We start from the raw sequence: 21,217 nt of genomic DNA, 5'->3' as shown, positions 1-21,217 counted from the left end.
TTTTATCCCATTTTTACAGAAGAGGATTAGGGACACTGTGGGGAAAAAAATCCAAGACAGAGCCAGTAGTGGAAGGGGAAAAAATTCCAATCGTAAACTTTTTTTTATTTTATTTTATTTTTTTATTCTCAGTTTCTTTTTAAACTTTTTTTTTAGTTTTAATTTCTTTTTCCAGTCCTGTTTTTTATTTTTATTTTTATCCGCATTTTCATCTGTTACTATTTTGGGACACCTGCAAGCGTCTCCCAAGCAAAACACAGACAGAAAAATAAATAAGATAAGAATAATTAAAAAAAAAAAAAAAAGAAATTAATCATAAAAAAAAAAAATAATAATGAAAACAAAACAAAAATTACGATTACATTTGTGATTTTTCTTTCTCCCACTACTGGCTCTGTTTTTTTTTTCTTTCAGTGGCTCAGTTTTTTTTAATTTTTATTTTTACCCTAACCCTCTACCGTACATTCTTCATCTATGTGTTTATCTAAGACAGCAAAATTACATAAACAGCCCAACCTGGCTCCACGTGGTGCAACTTTTTCCTCTGCCACCTCACAGTTTATATAAAGCAGTATTCCGTAAACCTCACACGGGCCCTACGTTTCTCACCAGTCATGTACTTGCACCAGTACCAGTATTTAAGGCAGTTGAAGCTATGAAAAACATCAGGCACTAATCACATGTGCATTAATCAAAATACATTCTCATGTGGCTTAAGTCAGGGCTATCCCCTTTAGAGCTGGTGTTTGGGTTCAGGCGTGTCCTCTGATCATGTATTAAAGCCATCTGTTTGGCCGACTGATGATGGGCACTCTCATCTAGTAGAGCAGACTTTATAAGAATGCATTCCATGTTCAGCTACAATGACACAGGGAGGAGCTCTATCCTCACTTTAGCTGCAACGTGACGACCAACAAGTCTGTCTAAATGAACCAAATAACAGGAAAGGGCTAAATTTGTCGAGAGAGCCTCGGGAAATAGTGAGTAAACACATCTGGATTGCTGTCAGACTGCAGCATGCCTTATAGGTGTGTAACACTTTTCTCCTAATCATCAAAGCCAACTTTTTAAACCCGTATAAAAGCAAAAGGATTTTAGCATAATACATTTAATAGCATATGTATGACATAAATATATTTCAAAATGTACACAACACATAACAAAACCTGTTACAAATTTGATAAACATCAAAGTAACATCCTCATAGATTTCACATAATGACAAAAAAAAAAAAAAAAAACAGGATGACCTCATGCTGTAGATCTACAGCTGTCTAGATAAGTTTGTCAAGAATCCTTTACTAACACCTTTACTAATAGTTTGTATAATAGAGCATGAGACAGATGGACTAGAAGTAACTTGTTTAAACTAAAATGGAAACATAAACATTTTCGAGGTATGCGGTAAGGGGATGATTGTAATCATAGTGCAGATGACGCCACAGGCTCCTCTCGGGCACTTTCAAGTTGAACTCCTGGAACGGACTCCATCTCCGTGGCGGAGATTGACAGACTAAGTTCTCTTAGTGAACTCTTAGTTATATTCATGCATGAGTGCTTCAGGATGCGACGCACTTTCTTGCCCAGCAGCATGTAGAGCAAAGGGTTGATGCAGCTGTTGAAAAAGCCTAAACTGGTAACAAGAGGAAAACCAGCTTTCAGTGTGTTGTGGAGGTAAAAAGTGGAATGTATGCTTAACTCCATCAAGCTAAACGTGTGAAAAGGAGCCCAACACAAAAAGAAGGCCAGGATTACTGCAGTGACAGTTTTGGAGAAGCTAGACCAGCGAACTGAACCCTCCGATTGTTTGACTTTGATTGTCATGAGGATACCTGTTACGCAAATAGCAGTAAACGGCAGAAGAAAGCCGACCGTGGTGCGGACGGCCACGATGGCGATGTGTCTCGTGGCCGCTGTGTGAGCGCTCTGCGTGTGGAAGTTGTTGAAACACACCACTTTGTTATGTACACGCATGGTGTCGCGAAAAATCAGAGCAGGACAACTCATGAATGCAGCTGAAATCCAAACGCAGGTGGACACGACCCAGGCCTTCTCTATCGTCCGGTACCTCTGAGACCAGTTCATATGAACCAGAGAGACATACCTGTCTATACTGAGTACTGTAAGAAAGAGCACACTGGCATACATGTTCATCACAGACACAAAGGAGTTAAGCTTACACATGACCACACCAAAGTCCCAGTGGAAATCTCTGAGTATATAATCAATGTAGAAGGGCAAAAAAAGGACAAATACAAAGTCCGCAATGGCGAGATTGAGCAACCAAACACTGGTGACAGTCTTTTTACTCTTAAATCCCGTCACCCAAATAACTGTCCCGTTTCCAATCAAACCAAGCACAAAGGAAATAATGTAGATAACAACGGAGATGACGTGCATGGCCGCCGTCTGTGAATGGGCCACTTTAAGTTCCTCCATATCACCATAATCCAGGTAGTATTCATAGGAATAGTTCCCGTAGTCTTCGCCTGTGTCGCCCATTGTTTATCTGTAGAAAGAGAGGCGTCGTGATAAGAGGTTTTCCTGTAAGACAGTATGTACTCACAACAATGCTTGCATGTTATCTTCCCCCTGTAATTCATGTTTTCACCTCCGTTTTCCCAGACTGTTCCCCACACGAATCCAGACAGCACGTCTCTTCCCACTTGATGGTCATACACTTCCTGTGTTGAAGTTGGAATAGGGTGTGTCCTGGGCAACACTGACAGTTAAAGAATGGAAATCAACACATCATTTCATCATTAAACACAAGTTTTTATACAGCAGGTGAACATCTAAAATGTAAATGACAACTTTAGTTTTTTGCATGGCAACAAAAACAACAATTGTAATTTTAAGAGGATTTTCTGCCTTCCTTCCTTTTTTTTTGGTTGATGAAAACAACAAAAACTGAACAAAAATATGGAGTGGGAGACATGCACATGTATCACAATCAGGGCTCGTGATGAATGCTACAGTCTAGTCAGAGAAAGAGAAGTGTTAAGCACAAATCTGTGGTCTGTGGAGAATGTTGAGTAAGCAAGGCACTTGTTTTTTCAAGAGTTATTTCTAGCTTTGTTTAAGCCATGTGTGTAAGCAAGTTATGGTATTTATACACTCTGAAAACCAAATTGGAATTAAACTTAGAATTGAAATATTCTAATATAGAATAGAAAAAATAGAGAATTTTTTTTTTTATTGGAAAAATATAGACAGCATGGTTTGAATTTGTCATCAAAGCGATTAAAGTTATTTCCTTGGAGAAAAACATAGAGGATAAAGCTGCAAGATGTTCTATTACAAAATTAAATGGGATTTGGGTCTTTGCATGAACTTAACAGATGCTGACTTTGATATAAATATCCAGCTTGAGAATAGATCTAACATATGTGGGCGAAGTATAAAACACTGTATAACCTTAAATTTAAAGTCAAACTGCTCACCTTAAATATCAGCCCTCTCCTTTTTTCTTTCTTTTTTTTTTTTTTTTTTTAGAAATATTTGAAGCTGAACTCCAGCAGCTCCAGTCGTCTGCTCTCCTTCCCTCCGTTTCACCAAAAAGTCTCCCCAAAGTGAGCTCCTATTCGCCCTAAAGTCGTTTGGTGTGTGCGCTTGTGTGCGAGTCTTTCCGTGAGTCCATCCAAAGTAAACTCCGCACTGATCCTCGCAGGGCTTTGGATGTGCGGCGGGTGCGTCAGGCTGACGCGTCAACAGTGACTGCAGCGAGTTATTGGTCAGCCGCACGGAAACAAGAATGCTTCTTTCATTGAGGCTGCTTCCATAACTACAGCATGTATGCACAATGCACTGCAGCACACGCTTCCCCTGCTGGGGTATCCTGGGAAAGTCGTTCACATTAAAGCAGGGATTCCTTTGTTCCAAAAGGAAGCGTCACAAGCTGTCTTTTATTTTATTTATTTAGCTTATTTATTTATTATTATTATTATTATTATTATTATTATTATTATTATTATTATTATTGGGTGGGACGCCAATTCAAAATTAGGTCTCCCTTTCTTTCTTTCTTATTTATTTATTTATTTATTTATTTTTTAAACACTTTTATTTATTTATTTTCAATTGCAAATCCTTGACAGGAAAAAAATAATTATTAGTTTACTATTTATTTTATTATTGATGACTGCTCATGCTTTATGCTCTACTCCACAAACCTGGTTTGTAACATTTGTAAATCAATTTCTAACTACAGTAGAAAAACTGCATTTCCAAAGAAATAGCAAGTAGGCATATACATAAACTGAACCCCTCGGAATCAGTATAACCCGTCAGATTCAGTAAAACGCTTTGGAGTCAATATAATCCCTCAGAGTCAGTATTATTACGACAGTGAACTGTATTAATACTACTAACAGCAAGGGGTAGCATGTTTACTCTTCCAATAGGTTTGAATGGGAAAATTTCCAATTCAATTTAGCCATTTAACCAATAACCGTTAATAACGGGGACAAGTTATACCAATTTTTCAACTTTTAAAACAGTTCTCTGTGGTCTAAATTACATATCTGTGCCGGGGTTTTGGTCAAAACATGACATAAATCAAGCGGAAGAGGTTTACATTTTAATACCCTGTATAATACAGCTGTTTGAGAGCGCTCCGTTTGGGGGGAGGGGGTCCCTGGAGTACACTTCCTCAACTTCCTGGGGCAAAATGAAAGTGCATGGTTAACTTCTTGAATAAGCCTATATTCTGGGTGAATTCATCCTTTAGTAACTCCGTAAGTTGATCATTTAAACTGTAAAACCGGCGCTGTTTATGATAAGTGCTGTAAAGTACGATGGCTGTCTCACTGGCTTTAAAAAGTACTTTTTTTTATTATTTGTGGTTGATTTACAGTAGTAGTTGTACTTGTTTTGAGTGCTATCGGACGAAGAAACTACTCAAAATTCAATAGCTCACCTTTAAGGCTGACAAATGTATTCGGTGTCCGCTAGATACAGTAGAGGACCTTATGACACAAAGCAAAGGTGTATTCCAGTCATAAAGGGCTGCTGTCCTGCATGTTTTATTTACACATTTGCCGCAACGCCCCTGACTGCAGTGACTGTTATCAGGCCTTTTACAGATGACAGTCATTGGAGGAAAGCATGTGGAAGTTGTGAGAAATACATATTAAGCAGGACTTAAGAAGCATTTGAAGACAAGAGTTACCCAGTCTCGCCTTAAAGAGTTGGTAATAGTGGACCAATGTTGTTTGAAGTCAATAATCTATGCTGGCCAGTATCTGGACATCACTGTGGACTATTAAATATGGCTGCTTTCTTTTTGTTATATTTATTATTTTTAATGGGTTGTGAATTTTTTGCTACATAAAAGACATTTCTTTGTGTTCATGAGGTACAGTATGTTGTCCTTTAGATGCAGTCCATTGCAGTTACACAAGCCTGGGGTGATTGCTATCGATCCTCCAGAGTTTCTCCACCATGTCTGCACCTTGGAGACTAATCCTATTGCTCTGATTTTCCTTGGTTTTTTCCCCTCCTCTTGTTTCCTACGTGATTAATGTCCAGAAGGAGAATACAATATGGATTATTTGTTGTGCTTCTGCTTCTGTTTTTTTAATTCCTTCTTTTCTTTGGAAGCCTTCTGGGCCTCATGATCGAGGGTTCTCCATGATGACCACCAATTTCTGCTCCAGCGGGTGGTGAGTAAGTCCAGAAATAGATCTGTGTGACTGTGTGTTATAGTTTCACCAAAACAATTACACAAGTAATCTCATAGTGGAAAAACTATGCAATGCAACATATTATATGGTGTCCCTGATGATGTTTCCAGCCTCTCGTAGTTTTGATCTCTTCATACAAACTTAGAATTGATTGTGGTTTTGTGGGAGAGCACTAAAGCTAAAGAAAAAAATGTAATTAAAATGAAAGTGTTTATTAAAATCCATTCATTGTTGGTATATAGTTAATGTTTCTCTCAGGAGCATTCTAACGTCAACATGCATTTTGCAAACCTGAAAGAAACCGACGCCGTGTACCCAGCTATCACATCTGTCTGTCAAGTTCCACAGATCCCAGATACAGCGTAAAGCCTCTGGTCTTTGGTCATCGGCAGATTTTTGAAATTCCAATTACACTGTGCTGAAACTATGAATCAACAAGCTGAAATCTCAGTGATGATGATGGGATTTGTTTTTCTATTCAGGTAATTCCCAAAAGACACGACAGAGACCAGATCTTAGAATGTACAACATTTTACCATAGAAAGGAAAAGACTAGTTTGTGCTCAGCCTAAGTATAATCTTTAATTTGGATCCCAATCCCCTTTATTATTTTTTGCTTGTTAAAAACAAAAACAAAAAAACTAAACAATTTTACAATTCTATTGATTACCCAAAAGAAAATGTATAACAATAACATGTAATGAATTTGATCAATGAAAAAACTTTGAAACATATCAACTATGAACATGTTTATTATATATTCAGTGCAATATAAAATATATTTTTACATTTTATCCACCATATTCCTATACTTCATTCATATTAACGCAACATTCTGTCGAAGAAGTGTGCAATGATGATGACATGATTTGGTTTTAATTTTGGTCTATTCTATTTGCAACGTGGCACTTTAAATAGGAAAACATGGTCTTATTAGTGAGGACGTTATCATTGTTTTCCATGTACTTCATTAATATTATAGAACAGAGCTTTGATTACTCTTCCCCCAATTTCAGTCCGATTTGATCAACCAGGGTACCCCAGCGTATAGAATACTAAGGACACTATTACTATCCTCTGGCATTTTTGGTAAGTTTAACGATTACTGCAGTGGTTCCCAACATTTTTTGGATTGTTACCCTATTTTGATATAAAGAATTTCTGGTGACCCTAAAGACATTTTTTTTCTCTAGAATTAGTTTTTGATCATGTGTGTTATACTGTATTACACATACAGAGTAGCCAGGATTAGTGACAAGCTGTGCCAGCTCATATATATATATATATATATATATATATATATAGCATTTTAAATAAGATTGGAGACAAAATGAAAGTATAGAATACCAATTGTGTTTAAAATAATAATAATAATAATATATGATAAATATACATTAATATGTATTTTTTTTAAATTATTATTATTAATTACTAGACATTTCAGGCAACCCAGTTTAAACTCCAGGCGACCCCACACGGGGCCCCAACCTCAAGGTTGAAAAACATTGGATTACTGGCTAATTAGCAAAATTAAAAGATTTTGTGTAGTTTATATTATTTTTTTTATATTCCTATTGTTCATCCAACTGATTTTTTCCCCCTCTTTTGAAACATACTGTCATTGGAAGCACATTATCGTTTATCGTATCGTGAGCTCTGTTTCTCGTCCCAGCTCTAGTTCTACATGAATAGAATGGTGGAAAACTAAGTTAAATTGAGCTCGCTCCAGCTTTTACTTTAGCTTTTTGTTAAGGTTAGCCTTAGCCATGCATGTTGGTGCTGTGGTGCACACACAGTACCACCGGACCCGGGTACACCAGCAGGGGGGTAGAGGGTGAGTTTTCCAGCTGATGGGGGAGGAGCCTGCTGCTGCTGCTGCTGCTGCTGGTTGTCTTCTTGCAGGACTTGCGCGTGGACACCGCCTTCATCCAGCCCCTCCTCTTCCTCAGCCTCTAATGCAGCAGCATCAGCATCAGCTCCAGCATCAGCTCTACATCCATGAAGAGAACAGAACACACCTCTACGGCACATCCGCGATGGGCCGCCCGCTCTTTACCGCGTTGATGTGTTGATAACGTGATCTTAGGTGATCAAATATGAATCATGCATTTGATATTTCTGACCACTTCGCTCGTCAGCGTCCTCTCGCCCTGGCTGCTTCCATCACTAGCTTCATCCGGTACGTATCCTAGCAGCCTGCTGTGCTCTGTGTCACTTTGATCTGGGAGGAAACACCTTTCACTTTCCCTCTGTGTGCTTGGCTATCATATCATCTGACGATTTACTGCATTCGCCTTTGATTTACGCCCATAAACCACTGGGAATCAATACATTTAATATTCTGCGTCCTCAGTGGGTGCTGCATGAGGGCAGACAACAGCATCTTTTGTTCATGTTGTCAGAAAATACTGATTTTGATCTGATTATGGGAATTACTTCATCATGATGGAGCTTTTGAGTCCTTATGTGTGTGGTTGTTTTGAATGTTTGGGGATATCATCTTTAAAAGATGTATGAATGCAACGCATCACATCTGTTAAATGAAAGCACATCATATTTCTGTGTGTTCAACACTTGTCTGTATATTACAGTAGATAACATACGAAGCTGCAGTGTGTCATGAAATTTCAGAAAAGCTAATGTGTTTAGCGATGCCTTAATTTGACAAGTGGAATAGGAAGGATGACAGTTGGTTTTGAATGTGTGTGTGTGTGTGTGTGTGTGTGTGTGTGTGTGTGTGTGTGTGTGTGTGTGTGTGTGTGTGTGTGTGTGTGTGTGTGTGTAATTGTGTGTGTACCGCAGTCAGGTTCTTGATATCTGTATGGTGTCAATTCCTTTGCAGTTCCTCCAGGAGTAGAGGACAAGGTTGAGAGGGACGCAGTGCCTGTGCTGCTGAAGCAACAGGCTTTTGCAGCACCCCTCACAGACAACAGCACACACTCTTCAGTGGAACATGTGATCACCTACCCATCGCGGTTGATCTTCTACTTAAACGAGGACTCGGAGAGCACCTACCATGACCTTAACACTAGATCCAGGAACCAAGCTACGGAGAGCCAGGTGAGCTCAGGCTGAAACATGATGGACAATAAGACATGATGAAAGTTAGTCCTATTGCTCTAAGCTCAGGAACTGTTTTTCAACTTTTTCTAGTATGCTTGACAGCCTCAATATGACACAGGTGCAGGCCTGGGGCAGAGAGTGTTTATGTCCTTCAAAATCTGCACTGATGGTGATTCTGCTAAATTAGCTGAGGCATCTGGACCCTGTACTACAAAGCTGAATGAACATATCCGGAACATCTTTCCATTAGCTGGCTTGACCTAACCAGGCATTTGCAATCACAGAGCAGCTGTACTACGAAGCTGGTTATCAACACGCTACCTTAAAGCTCATATCTGGAGTTTCTGAGAAATCTATGTTTATGTATGATTCTTTTGAAATGCTAACTAGTCTTTTACTATGGTCTACTGCCAGTGGTCATTCATATACATTAATGTATATAAGTTCCACCTTCGTCCTAGAGACCCTTATACAAATGGAAATGAGTGCTGTGATCGCCCAGCTAATAGGCTTTGACTTCCTGTTTTTGAGACTGTCAATCAAAGTGAATGCGGAACTGTGCACGGAAACAAGGCAGCGCGTCACAACAGCAAATAGGTAAATATGATTTTGGTTCTTAACCTGACCCATAGACTTATATCAATGCGACCCGATGTGACCTTATGTTTCGCGATGCACGTGCAGAAAAGTAGAGGCAACCCCGGTAAATATCATCCCGCGAGACTTCGGCGCAGGAAGATGGACGCTCAAAACCTCCTTTTAACACTCCATATTCCTTTGTTGTTTCATGTCTAATGTGGCAGTAATATTTTTTAAGTATAATGCTAAGAAATGTCCCGGTCTCCTCTTCTGTCTACACGTACCACCTCATGTTTACTCGGAGAGAAGTGGTCATGTGACCAGGTACGTCACGTCTGCTGTGACGTGTTTTTGCGAAAAAAGTGTTTCATTACATTTCAAAAGTGAAACGTCTGAAATACCTCCTCATGAAAGCGAAAAATATTTTTTGCGATATTTGAGTGTTTCCATTACCAGTTTTTATTGCGCAATTTAGATTTTGCCAATTTCCAAGTATAATGGAAACTGATGCTGCAGCGAAACCCAGAAAGGAATGCTGGCAGAAAATTTCCAATTTGTTTATGTGTAAACTCATGAGATTATACAATATTAAATAATCGCTCTGATGAGTCAGTTTCACTTTATTATAGCACAGATAATTCCACATTAATTCTGCCTAAACATGAAAATCCATGTTTCTGTAGTTAGAGGTCAACCTTTTCAAGCATTGTACATTATGTACAAGTATGTACATTATTTATATTTTACATAATCTGACCTGCTATGGCATCAAACTCCTCTTTGATTAAATGTGTGGGCAGGTGGAATATGTAAAGTGCATATAAGTACCTATGAAAGTTCGCTAGGTCGTTGAGCACAATCCTTACAATCCATGCACCAATAGGAACTTCTTAGTTATTTACTCGCTGACCTCCTATCCATAAGATAACCTGCTCCGGAGCAGGTTATCCGTTCAGCATAAGTTACCATGGTGATTCACCCTGGTCGTAGCACAGAACACACAGTCTTAATCCCAGAAGTTAAATCAATAAGAGGAAATCCAGCTTCGTAGTACATGGCTCTGGTTGCAGACGTTTCGTCTGCCATCCAATAGGAATCTTTAGTTCTGAAACTGACTAGTTGGGACTGTGGGATTTATTTCTCATCTGGTTTTCATCTGCACTTACTGTTTGTTTTTCTTCTCACAGGACGTACATCTCGCCCAAGTCAGTTTCCAATTAGAAGCATTTGGCACAAGATTTGTACTAGATCTATCACTGAACAAGTAAGTTATTTTTTTATTAGCAGAACTTACTCTTGCTCATGTTTGTCATACAGGAAATAGTAACTGTGATGTAAATGGAGATACAACTTCTGTTTGTTATCAAGACACCAGATAATTGAAAATGTGCAAAATTCAATTTTCCTTTCCCATGCTGATTATTTGAAGAGCATCTGCATTAAAGCCTTCTGCTGTCCGCATTGACACTCCTCACTACAGTTAATATGCAAAACATTATGTGGTGCTGTGTGGAATATTAAAAGGATTATGAGAGGAAAGCTTTGATGCATTTTATAGTTCTGATGCTCTAGTTCAGGTTGGTTGACTTTGTTGAGTTTATGCTGTTACAAAAGTTAAACTGCAGGGAACCCTAAAACAGCATTGTGGGGGAAAAAAAGAATCAAGAGTTTGGATAATTTTACGTTGTTTTTACACAAACATCATCAGTCACGACTGGGGCGAAATGTCTCAGTTTTCTTCAGCAAATTAATTATGTATTTAATGCTAACTTATCCAAAATGTGTCATATTATTTAATGTAATCATATAATATATTAGCATGCTGCTTTCCATGCGATGAAGCCAACTTTAGAGCAGCTGCCGGAAGACGAAACAAAGAGAATTTTTAATGGGAAAACATCTGAACCACAGAAGTCGGTCATCTTCAATGAAGCTTATTAAGCCTGCATCAAAACTGAGCAAACTGATGAGTATTCTGTTGTCTGCAAACTCTGCTAGGCTCGCAGTGTCCTCTACACTCAATGATATTGATTATCTCCCTACTTAAGGAAGCCAGTCTACATATATGAGGGTTTTATGTGCACTTGGGTAAAGGCTTGAAAGGCTGATTGAATTTCCAACCCCTTAATAGGATTTAAAACTGGATTTTGTATAATTAGAGACTGTAATTTTATATTGAACTGGACGTTGAGACTCAGAGGGGGGGGACCTGAGGTACACTGGTTTCTCCTGGGTGCTCCAGTGTTCTCTCTCAGTCCAAAAATAGAGATGTTGAAGTATGTTAAATGGACTCTGTCCAACTGTGTGGATGAACCTTTGTGGCATTTGAGGTATAATGAGCACTATTGCTGCGTCAAAGATCCTGGGCCTCGCTGATCTTGATCGCAGCGCGTGGAGTTTACATTTTCTTTCTTGTGTGCGGGTTCACCCACAGTGGACTGCAGATTTTGAGAACACTTTAACCAAAGATAGACCTTACATCATGGAAGATTCCATGAAACTTTGTTGGGGATCATGATGAATTTACTGATTCATTATTCATTAATGAAACATTACCTGTCTCTCATCATTGGTGTAATTTCAAAAGTTTATCTCTTGGTTTGTAATTGACTGATCTTAACAAATTGGACTCGGTTATTTCAGGTTGGTTCCTGAATTCAACCAAATTGGATCTGCATTGTGCATTTTATCCCATTTTTTTGGAAAAATGGGGGTACATTTGGACCTACTTTATGCTTATTAATGGGAATAGACATTTCTTACAAGGCTTTAAAGTGTGAATGATCATGGTACCATGATCAGCATCACTGATACAAATTACTGCCAATATCTGTAAAAAAGAGGATATTTGGCACTTGGTGGAGATTTGTCCTCTCTGAGTGTTCTTGTTTGAAATCCAAAGCTCTCCACCAGATGACAGTGCTGATATACAAGATAACAGAAATATTTCAATTTGAAAACACCATTTTCATTAGAGAAAAACTTAACAAATATGCAACACTAACTCAATAATCTCTGCAAGATTGATCTAAACCTCACAGCAGTGAAAAGGTTTGATTGTGCGATCTTCATTTTGAGCCAGTTTACCTGTCTGAGAACTATTTTGGGGTGAGAACAGTTGTTTGGGTTCTGGTGCAGATTTACGTCACGTATTTGATTTGAAATGAACATCTTCTAGTCTTTTATCTATAAGATTTATCTCTTCATAGGCCTAACCCTCTCCTCTGCTCTGAGATCTAACACTTACTCTTCCACATCCTCCTAGTAGTGGTTTCTGCACATTATCGGGACTCTTAAAGACACACCTGCCTTCATATTCATGCACTTACAAACACCAGCACACACTCCATGCCTGGTTTGTTAAGCTATAAATAGCTCTTCACTCAGGCATCTCTAAGAGATTCTGCTCATGCCTCGATTCTTCTGTCATAATGGAGACTTCCTGCTTACAAGCTGCTTAACATCCCCCACATATGTCACGCTCAAATCCCAAGCTTTTGGATGGAATGACGCTCTGTGTCCGCAGAAAAGGGGAAGCTTGTGATTTGCAAGATTGCAAAAGAAAAAAAAAAAATCATCATTGTGGCAAAAGCTCCAGCCTCTTGAAGTCAGCTATCAGGCACTCTGTCTGTGTGTGTGTGTGTGTGTGTGTGTGTGTGTGTGTGTGCACGAGCATCTGTGTGTGTGGTGAGGGATGCTGACTCAGGCTGTGGGAACTGCTGGGATGACTGTTATGTTCAAGGTGAAGCTCAGGCCTAGCGATCATTTATCACATTAGGCATCATTGACAGCTTTTTAGATCAGGTCACTGGTTTCAGTTCCTCTCGTTTTGTGCTGTTTCTCAATCTGAGGAACATCGAGGTGAATGAACTTGTTTTACACTCCAAGTCTGAGTAAAAAATGCTCTTTTTTGGGGTCAATTTGATCAGAGTACAACTGCGAGACACCCAATCGTTCCCAATTTGATTTTGTTGCATTGCGATGTTTGAGGTATTGTTCTGTGTTTGTATAGTTTTGCCATTTAGAAACATCTATGTGCGATTCACATGTGTGTTTTGGGACTGTGGAAGAAAACTCACAGAAGAAAAGCACGCAAACTCTACTTATAACGCTGCCTGGTTATTCTCTGAGTCTGCGAGACAGATGTTTACCCGCTACACTACACAGCTGTGCCTTCTTTTATCTAAATCAGCGGTTCTCAACTGATCTCACTCTGGGACCCATATTTTGCCACGGTCATTAAATAGCGACCCACTTTTTTTTAGACTTCAACAAACCAAATTTAGTTTTTTAAAAATAGCTGTTCAAAACACACATATATAATCTTACTCTATATATTTTATTTGTCAATGCTTACTTGGGTACAGTTGTTACAAAAGTTATTGTTATTTTTGCTTGAATGTGAAGTGACGAGTGCTCGTTTAAAGCCACATGATGCAAGTCAATACAACTAACTACTGTAACTGAATAACCAACAGTCTGTTTTATATCTACTGTATATGTAACTAATTCTAGTCTCTTTTTTTATTTTTTTTATCAGTGAATTGCTGTCTTCAGATTATGTTGAGATCCACTATGAAGGAGGGAAACCTGTTCTGTCTAAGGTAATGGTGCATTCTTCTTGCTGTTTATGAATATGTAAGTCACAGTAAATATACACCACAGATTGACTCAAAGGACTCAATTTTAAGTATTAAAATATTTGATTTTGTAGGTTTTTTAATAAAATTGATTTACACACTAAAGGTTTGGACGCATCGACGAGTGCAGTGGTTGTCAAACATTTTTGACTCAACGACCCCCTTTGTCCGACTACAACATTTTGCTTAGAAATCTATTGAAAAACAACTATAGAGCATAATAATGGAATAAATGAGTTATGACACACATTTTAAAGAATCGTCTTTTTTGTAATTTTGTAAATAAGTGGAAAGAAATCGTATTTAGTTCAGTGGTTCCCAACCTTGTTTAAGATCGTGACCCCATTTTGATATCAAGAATTTCTGGTGACTTTTTTTTCTAGAATTAGTTTTTGATCATGTTTAATATATATATATATATGTAGAGCAAAATGTACAATTAAGTTATAAATGTTATAAAAGGGGAAAAGGTTAGGTACAGAATTTTACACATATTAATATACACACACATATGCGTCCGGTTGTACAAGTACATACATATATATACATACAGTACATGTACACAAACACCTACATATGTATTAATTCATGCATGCATGGGCAGACTATCTATATAGGCATAAATGTAATGGGACTGTAGGGTCTATGGGGGCTGGAGGTCGTTAGAGTTCCTTTTCCTGTCACAGCAGTCAATGAATCTTGCTGCCGTGTTTGCACATCTCTCTCCCAAGTACCCCCTGTAGTGCCATCGCGTACCCCTAGGGGTACACGTACCCCCATTTGAGAAACCCTGTACTAATGAACAGCAGTAATGTTTTTAAAGGTGTTTGTCAGTAAATGGATGGACTTGCATAAACTGGTTCTCTTAACAAACCAGGATCCAGTGTAGAGGTAGGGGATGTGGAGGTGTGCAGGAGGGCCTGATTCCTGCTGCTGCTGCTGCTGATTCAGATAGCAGAGGGCTGGGCTGAGCACACTGTAGCTGATTCAGCAGGCTTTTTGCTCCCCTGCAGCCTCCTGCTGGAGCTCCAGTCACATGGCATGCAGGAGAGAAAGCACTCTGCAGTATCCGAGCAGGGTGGGATGGGTAAAGTCTAACAGAATAAGGAAAAAGAGGTAGAGAGTGGTTGAACAGTAGTGTTCTCAATGCTGAGTCACAAACAGTGCAAATAACCATCTTGATAGATCAGTGAGTGTAGAATAGATGAAGGAATTCACAGCAAAGAGTTAGATTTTGTTCTGAAACAGCAGAGGGGAAAGTAAGTAGTGCTCATGTAAATGTAATTCAGTTGCTTTTATGGATACTTGTACTTTTTTGAGTTTATTTTTAAATCAGTGATTTTACTTGTTCTTAAGTACGTTATTTTGTTACATTTCTACACCCAACCGCTACTGAGTAAATTATATATTTCTTGTTTTAAAATGATCAACAGACATTGTGAAACTACAATAAAAATGATGTTTACTGTGTGCAAGGGAGCCGTGGCTAGATTTAGTACCAAAAATAAACATTGGGGGGGGGGGGGGGGGGGGGGTGAAAGTACCTAACTTTGAAGTACTATTTATTGAGGTACTTTTTATTTGTACTTGAGTGTTTTATTTATGACTTACTTGTACTTGAGTACAATTTCAATCAAGTAACAGTACTTCTACATGAGTAGAATATATCAGTACTCTTTACATTTCTGTGAAACAGACCTGATTTTAGAATCAAAAATACTTAAGATAAAACAATAATAATAATAATAATAATAATAATAAAAAAAAATAATAATAATAATAACTACTGATGGTGATGATGATGATGGTGATGATGATGACTGATTTTATTTAAGTGTCATGCACAGGCGTGCCTAGCCCACATGGGCTTACAAGACACTGACTCAACATCAGCAATAAAACAGATGGTTACAGGCCAGATTCACAAACATCCTGCACAAAACTTCTGTATACAAAAATGTTTGTCTTCTTTCCCACGCTTAAAACAAACAAAAGCAAAAGTCTGTTTTCTATGACTCATAATCTTCCCCTCAGACATCCAAAAAACATCTAATACTGTATTTATTTCTATATACCAGTAACTGGGAGTTTCCTGATTAATTCTGCTGTTTTCTCTGTATTTTGCTACCATTAGAATGGCTTTGCAGTGTTGTTGCATTAGTCCTGTCTCCTCCTCCAGGGTGGTGAGCACTGTTACTACCACGGCCAGGTGAGAGGGAAGGATGACTCCCATGTGGCCTTATCTACCTGCAACGGGTTGCAGTAAGTGAACAGCAGCGTGTAACGGTTCAGCGTTAATACATTCACACTGTTCTGCCCCCCTTTGACTCTGTATTTACTCCCTCTCTGCCTGGCAGCGGGATGTTTGATGATGGAGTCCATGTGTATGTAATTGAGCCGTTACAACAGACTCATTCAATTGTAAGTTATTCCCTTTGCAAGTGAGTGTGATATTCACACACACACACACACACACAGCACTCACTACTGTTTCCGGTTGAGGAAATCCTCGTTTCTACTGTTATTCCTGTTTTAAAGGAAGGAGATGATATAACGAGGCATGCCTAGAGTGTATATACAAACCATAACGAACATCAGTTTATCTCGGAGTATAATAATCTGACTTGTTTCAAGCTATTCACTTTAAGATTAACTAACAGGACGTTGTTTTATTTCGTTTAATCTTTAGATTTTTTTTTTTTTTATCATGACATCACTATTAGCATGGTGGATTTTTGTAGTTTTTTGCCATGAACTACAACAGAATAAATGACAATGTTGTTGTTTTTAAATTTTTATTTAAAAAAAAAAAAGTAACTTCTTTAAGCCTGATTTACAGTTATAATTTTTTTTATAGACAAAGAGGAATAAATAAATAAATACTTACGTAAATATATAGATACATAAATATATGAATACATAAATTAAAACCTTCAAAGTTAATAAGTAAATGAAAAAAGGATTAAAAACAATAACATTCTCAACTATTGAATGACAGAATTATTTGCTCAAGTTCTATTGTTGGTACTTTTTTGTTTTCTGTTTATTTCTACACATATACCGAGATATATATATATATTTTGTAGTACTTACAGTTTTATTTTAAAGTGTTTTGTATGAGGAGCCACTTTCGGCTGATCTGTAATTACTTCACACTTATTTTCCCTGTGTCCCTGCAGGAAACAGCTGCAAGGCCTCATAACATAAGAAAAACAGCCTCTCTTCCATGGAGCCATGATTCAGAGGACGATGGTGAAATTTATATTTCTGGCATCTCCTATAAGCTTCTCCACTGGTCCTCCACCCTTGACCATCATTGCCACACCTCTCATTACTTGAAAACATCGAATTTATCCAAAAAAATAAAGCATGAGAAAGAAATACTGACTGTAAAGTGACATAATGTTGTGAAATCTATGGGGAATTACTTTTAAATTGTCAAAACACAAGAGTAATGTGGTTCTGTCACATGCATCAAGGGAAAAATATTCACATTTTGCCACAGAGACACCCAAAAAGTAGAAAAAACTCTTATTGTGTCAGCCTGAACACAGTGAATTCTACCAAACAACATTGTTTGTCTGTGTGTTTTCAGTGGTGGAGGCTCAGCTCATCTCAGAGCTGGATCACTTATCCTGGCTGAAGCGCAGGAAAAAGCGAGCGGTAAGTCCCTGATCTCACTTCTCCTACAACTCATTTATTTGCTTCAGTTCATCCAGCCAGTGCTCCCAGCGCGACGTGTTTACAATAACAACCTACAGCAGTGCCCGCGTCCAAATGAGGGCTGAGTTTTTGGACTACACAGAACTGACTCAGAAGCACTTTGTCATTTCAGATGCCTCGAAGTGTTTTTGAAGAGATGAAGTATTTGGAAGTGATGATCGTCAGTGATCACAGTATGGTAGGTCATCTCACTAAAACCTTTCTTGTCTTGTGTCCCCCTTGAGCCTTTTTGTCATACCATGAGTACCCCCACACTCATACGTGTTCATGATTCTCCAAAAGTAGAACATAGCACAACTGAATATTCAACGCAATAATTTTATTTCATCTTCATAAATTGAACAATTAATATTCAGGCATTATCTTCTTATTTAACTCAAATTAAACATAAAATGATGTTGCCTTCAAGGCAATAAAAATGATAAATACCGTATAAGAAATAATATTATAGTAAACGTTTGTAGTATTAATACTGTATTATTAATACTAATATATTAGGATTATATTGTTATTAAAGAAAAATAGTTGAAATTAGATTAGAAAAATTAAGAATAAATAAAAATAGTAAGTAATATAAATGAATAAATACAAAACAAATAATGAACCTGCCTGTGTTTTATATAACTTTTATGACATTTACCACAAAAGGAGCTTCTTTGAATATGTCATCTTTAAACAGGCATTTACATTTTAAAAACAAGTCATACACATACCATTTCATTGAAGGACTTTATGAAATGACTGAGAATATTTTTATTATCTTGGAAATGAATTCTTAATTTTTCCACGTACCCCCTGCAATGTGCTCACGTACCCCTAGGGGTATGCGTACCCCTGGTTGGGAAACACTGCACTAAAGAACTGCAAGAGCCTACATTGAAGCAGCGTGACCTGCCCTCTATAAGATACACCTGCATTCATTTACTTGCTTATTTACTTATTTGACCAAAATTAATAAATCAAACATTGTGAAATGAGTACAATATGATTTATGTGCCGTTCAGTGTGGCATGAAAACTATCGAAAAGATGTTTTTTTCAAGAATGGTACAAAAAAGAAGACGAAAATATCCATTGTAGGTAGTAGTAAGAAGTCTGAGAGAATTTTCACATTGTCTGGGATTATAGAAAGTAGAAAAAAAAATACATAAAAAGCCATAATCTTGTATAATGTGAAGGAACATGAAATTCACATCATGAATGTGCAGCAACTGTGTGATGCCATTATGTCAATATAGACTTAAATCTCTGAGGAAGGTTTCCAGTACCCTAACTTAAAAATAAATAAATAAATAAAAAAAAAAAAATAAAACATATATATATATATATATGTACACATATATTTTTTTTTATTTAAGTAGGGACAGTACATATCAATGAACATTAAAAAGAAATGTAAATATGTCAGATTATAGCCATAAGCTAATTTCCATCTGTTGTCCCTAGACCGGCTGATGTAAGAAAATGTCACACTTAACAATAAAACAAGGTGAGACACAAACAATATACAAAAGGATTACATACAGGACAAGGAACATATGGATCATAAAATACAGTACTTCATCAATGCCACATGATTTAAGGCTGTTTTAAAAGCAAAATTACATCCAACCTAGTTTTGGAAAGGTGTACGAACTCTGTATTTCCTGTGTGCATAATGGCATCACTTCAGCCTGTCTGTATTTCTCTGTCTGCAGTTTAAACGACACAAGAACAAGCAGCACACGAAGAATTTCGCCAAGTCAGTGGTGAATCTTGTTGATGGTGTGAGTATGATTTGTGTAATCCAATGAAAAGTGCGTGTGCGTGTAACAGTGGTCTCCAACTCGTGCCATGCACTAGCACACCTGATTCTAATGATAATGTAATCCTGCAGCAGCCACTAGGCTGTGTTGGAGAAGGAAGGCTGCCAATCAAAGCATAGACATTATAATACGTAGACGCCGCATCGACTGCTGCCGCCCACTAGAGCGGTACGTCTACAGGGCGGCCATCTTGGACCAGTGTTATACATCTATAGAGGATATGATGTGCTTACACAATTAAAGTTGTCATAAATCGCTCAATTCTCAAGCAATTTTCACGGGGTTTGTTTGTAACAAATGTCAGACATGATAGATAGATAGATAGATAGATAGATAGATAGATAGATAGATAGATAGATAGATAGATAGAAATAAACATAGATAGAAATAAACCAGAAAACGTTCAGATGTGCTCAGGTTTTTTATTGACAACATTGTTTAAAGCTATGACAATTATTATTATACTACTATTGTATTATTATTGATATTCATATAAATATGTGGGTGTGGAGATTAAGTGTTGAGTGGTAAAACCAGCTTTTTAAATATATCCAAGCACCTTGTGTCATAGCTACATGTGTGACGTTTTTAAGAAAATTAAACAGTTTGGAAATCGGTTCAAAATGCAACGAATATTTCTACTTAGAGATTGAGAAATAACTCTTTTTGTTGTAATGTCCATGCACCGCTGCCTCCACCACCACTGGTCCAAGATGGCGGCGTTGTTGACGCGTCCCTCCACAGTCGATGTGGCGTCTACGTGTATAATGTCTATGAATCAAAGTGCGCGAAAACGTCTGCAGCTATTGACATCCACACCTGCGCTGATAAGGCCATAGCTCAGTGATTATCAGCCATTTTATAGTTTGTAAGACTTTTTTCAGCCAATCAGTTGATCAGGTGTTAATAGCTCAAACAACGCAGATATAAAATGAAGAATTCCCACTAAATAACAAGAAGTGATGGAATGTGTACTGAAGGACAGGTCAGTAAATTGATCTCTAAGAGCATTGGAGGAAAATTGTATTTTAAAATCAATAAAATCAAGCTGTTGTTAAAAAGCTACCCCAAATATAGAAACGCACATATTCCAGCCCTGATGTTTTATTCAACGTATGGCACTAAATTGAAACTTAACAATTTTGATGACTGCAGTAAATTACTAATAATTTAAAATACATATTTTTTTTTTTTTTTTTAAAGAACAAAAGCTAAAACTGAATGAAATAAATGTTGTGTCTTTCTTCTCTCCCTTTTCTACCTCTCGTTCTCTCATGTTTGCCGCCTCTGTTTGTCTTTTATTGTCTCTATTCACTACGGATGAATAATCTACGACAGATCTTCAAAGACCAACTTCACACACGCGTGGTGCTAGTTGCCGTGGAGATCTGGACGGACAGGGATCACATCCCCATCGGTGTGAGGCCGCTGGAATTGCTCCGAGATTTCTCCAAGTACAGACAGCAAAGCATCAAGCACCATGCTGACTCTGTGCAGCTTCTCTCGTGAGTCGGGATTTCATCAATTTCCCATCAAACTTTAGAATTTGTATTCTTATTTTTTAAGAGTTTTTAAAAGTTTCGGTTAGTTTACATCTTAAATCAGTTGGTGGAAAGAATACGTACTACGTAACACATTCTATAGTATCTTAAATTTATGACTTGAATAATAAAATAACCAAACTCACATCTAATTCTGGAAAATACTAGGGATACATATTCCTTT

At 37.7% G+C, this 21,217-nt stretch overlaps 2 protein-coding genes across 6 annotated transcripts in view; one reads left to right on the top strand and one right to left on the bottom strand.

Moving 5' to 3' along the window:
- Positions 1 to 386: 386 nt before the first annotated feature.
- Positions 387 to 3,727, bottom strand: LOC114455282 (G-protein coupled receptor 1-like). Of its 2 annotated transcripts, none has more exons than XM_028436422.1 (3): positions 3,443 to 3,727; positions 2,611 to 2,721; positions 387 to 2,508 (listed from the first exon to the last, which is right to left on the bottom strand). In XM_028436422.1, exon 3 carries the CDS (start codon positions 2,499 to 2,501, stop codon positions 1,422 to 1,424), a length of 1,080 nt encoding a protein of 359 aa, XP_028292223.1. In that variant the 5' UTR covers positions 2,502 to 2,508; positions 2,611 to 2,721; positions 3,443 to 3,727; the 3' UTR covers positions 387 to 1,421. The 2 variants fall into 2 exon arrangements, with proteins under 2 accessions (XP_028292223.1, XP_028292224.1); XM_028436423.1 differs by having other exon boundaries at positions 2,611 to 2,711.
- A 3,849-nt stretch (positions 3,728 to 7,576) lies between these two features.
- Positions 7,577 to 21,217, top strand: part of adam23b (ADAM metallopeptidase domain 23b) — a 31,057-nt gene continuing 17,416 nt past the window's right edge. For all 4 annotated transcript variants that reach the window (XM_028435970.1, XM_028435967.1, XM_028435966.1 and 1 more), the window contains exons 1-11: positions 7,577 to 7,862; positions 8,526 to 8,743; positions 10,513 to 10,589; positions 13,866 to 13,929; positions 16,145 to 16,227; positions 16,323 to 16,386; positions 17,145 to 17,217; positions 17,561 to 17,628; positions 17,801 to 17,866; positions 19,385 to 19,453; positions 20,831 to 20,997. In XM_028435970.1, coding sequence (XP_028291771.1) covers positions 7,787 to 7,862; positions 8,526 to 8,743; positions 10,513 to 10,589; positions 13,866 to 13,929; positions 16,145 to 16,227; positions 16,323 to 16,386; positions 17,145 to 17,217; positions 17,561 to 17,628; positions 17,801 to 17,866; positions 19,385 to 19,453; positions 20,831 to 20,997 — 1,025 coding nt within the window. In that variant the 5' untranslated portion in view covers positions 7,577 to 7,786. The remainder of the gene's footprint in view (positions 7,863 to 8,525; positions 8,744 to 10,512; positions 10,590 to 13,865; positions 13,930 to 16,144; positions 16,228 to 16,322; positions 16,387 to 17,144; positions 17,218 to 17,560; positions 17,629 to 17,800; positions 17,867 to 19,384; positions 19,454 to 20,830; positions 20,998 to 21,217) is intronic.

Source organism: Gouania willdenowi, chromosome 21, assembly GCF_900634775.1.
Source record: "Gouania willdenowi chromosome 21, fGouWil2.1, whole genome shotgun sequence".
Lineage (NCBI taxonomy): Eukaryota > Metazoa > Chordata > Actinopteri > Blenniiformes > Gobiesocidae > Gouania > Gouania willdenowi.
The sequence above is the reverse complement of the archived record's forward strand: the minus strand, read 5'-3'. Positions and strand labels throughout refer to the sequence as shown.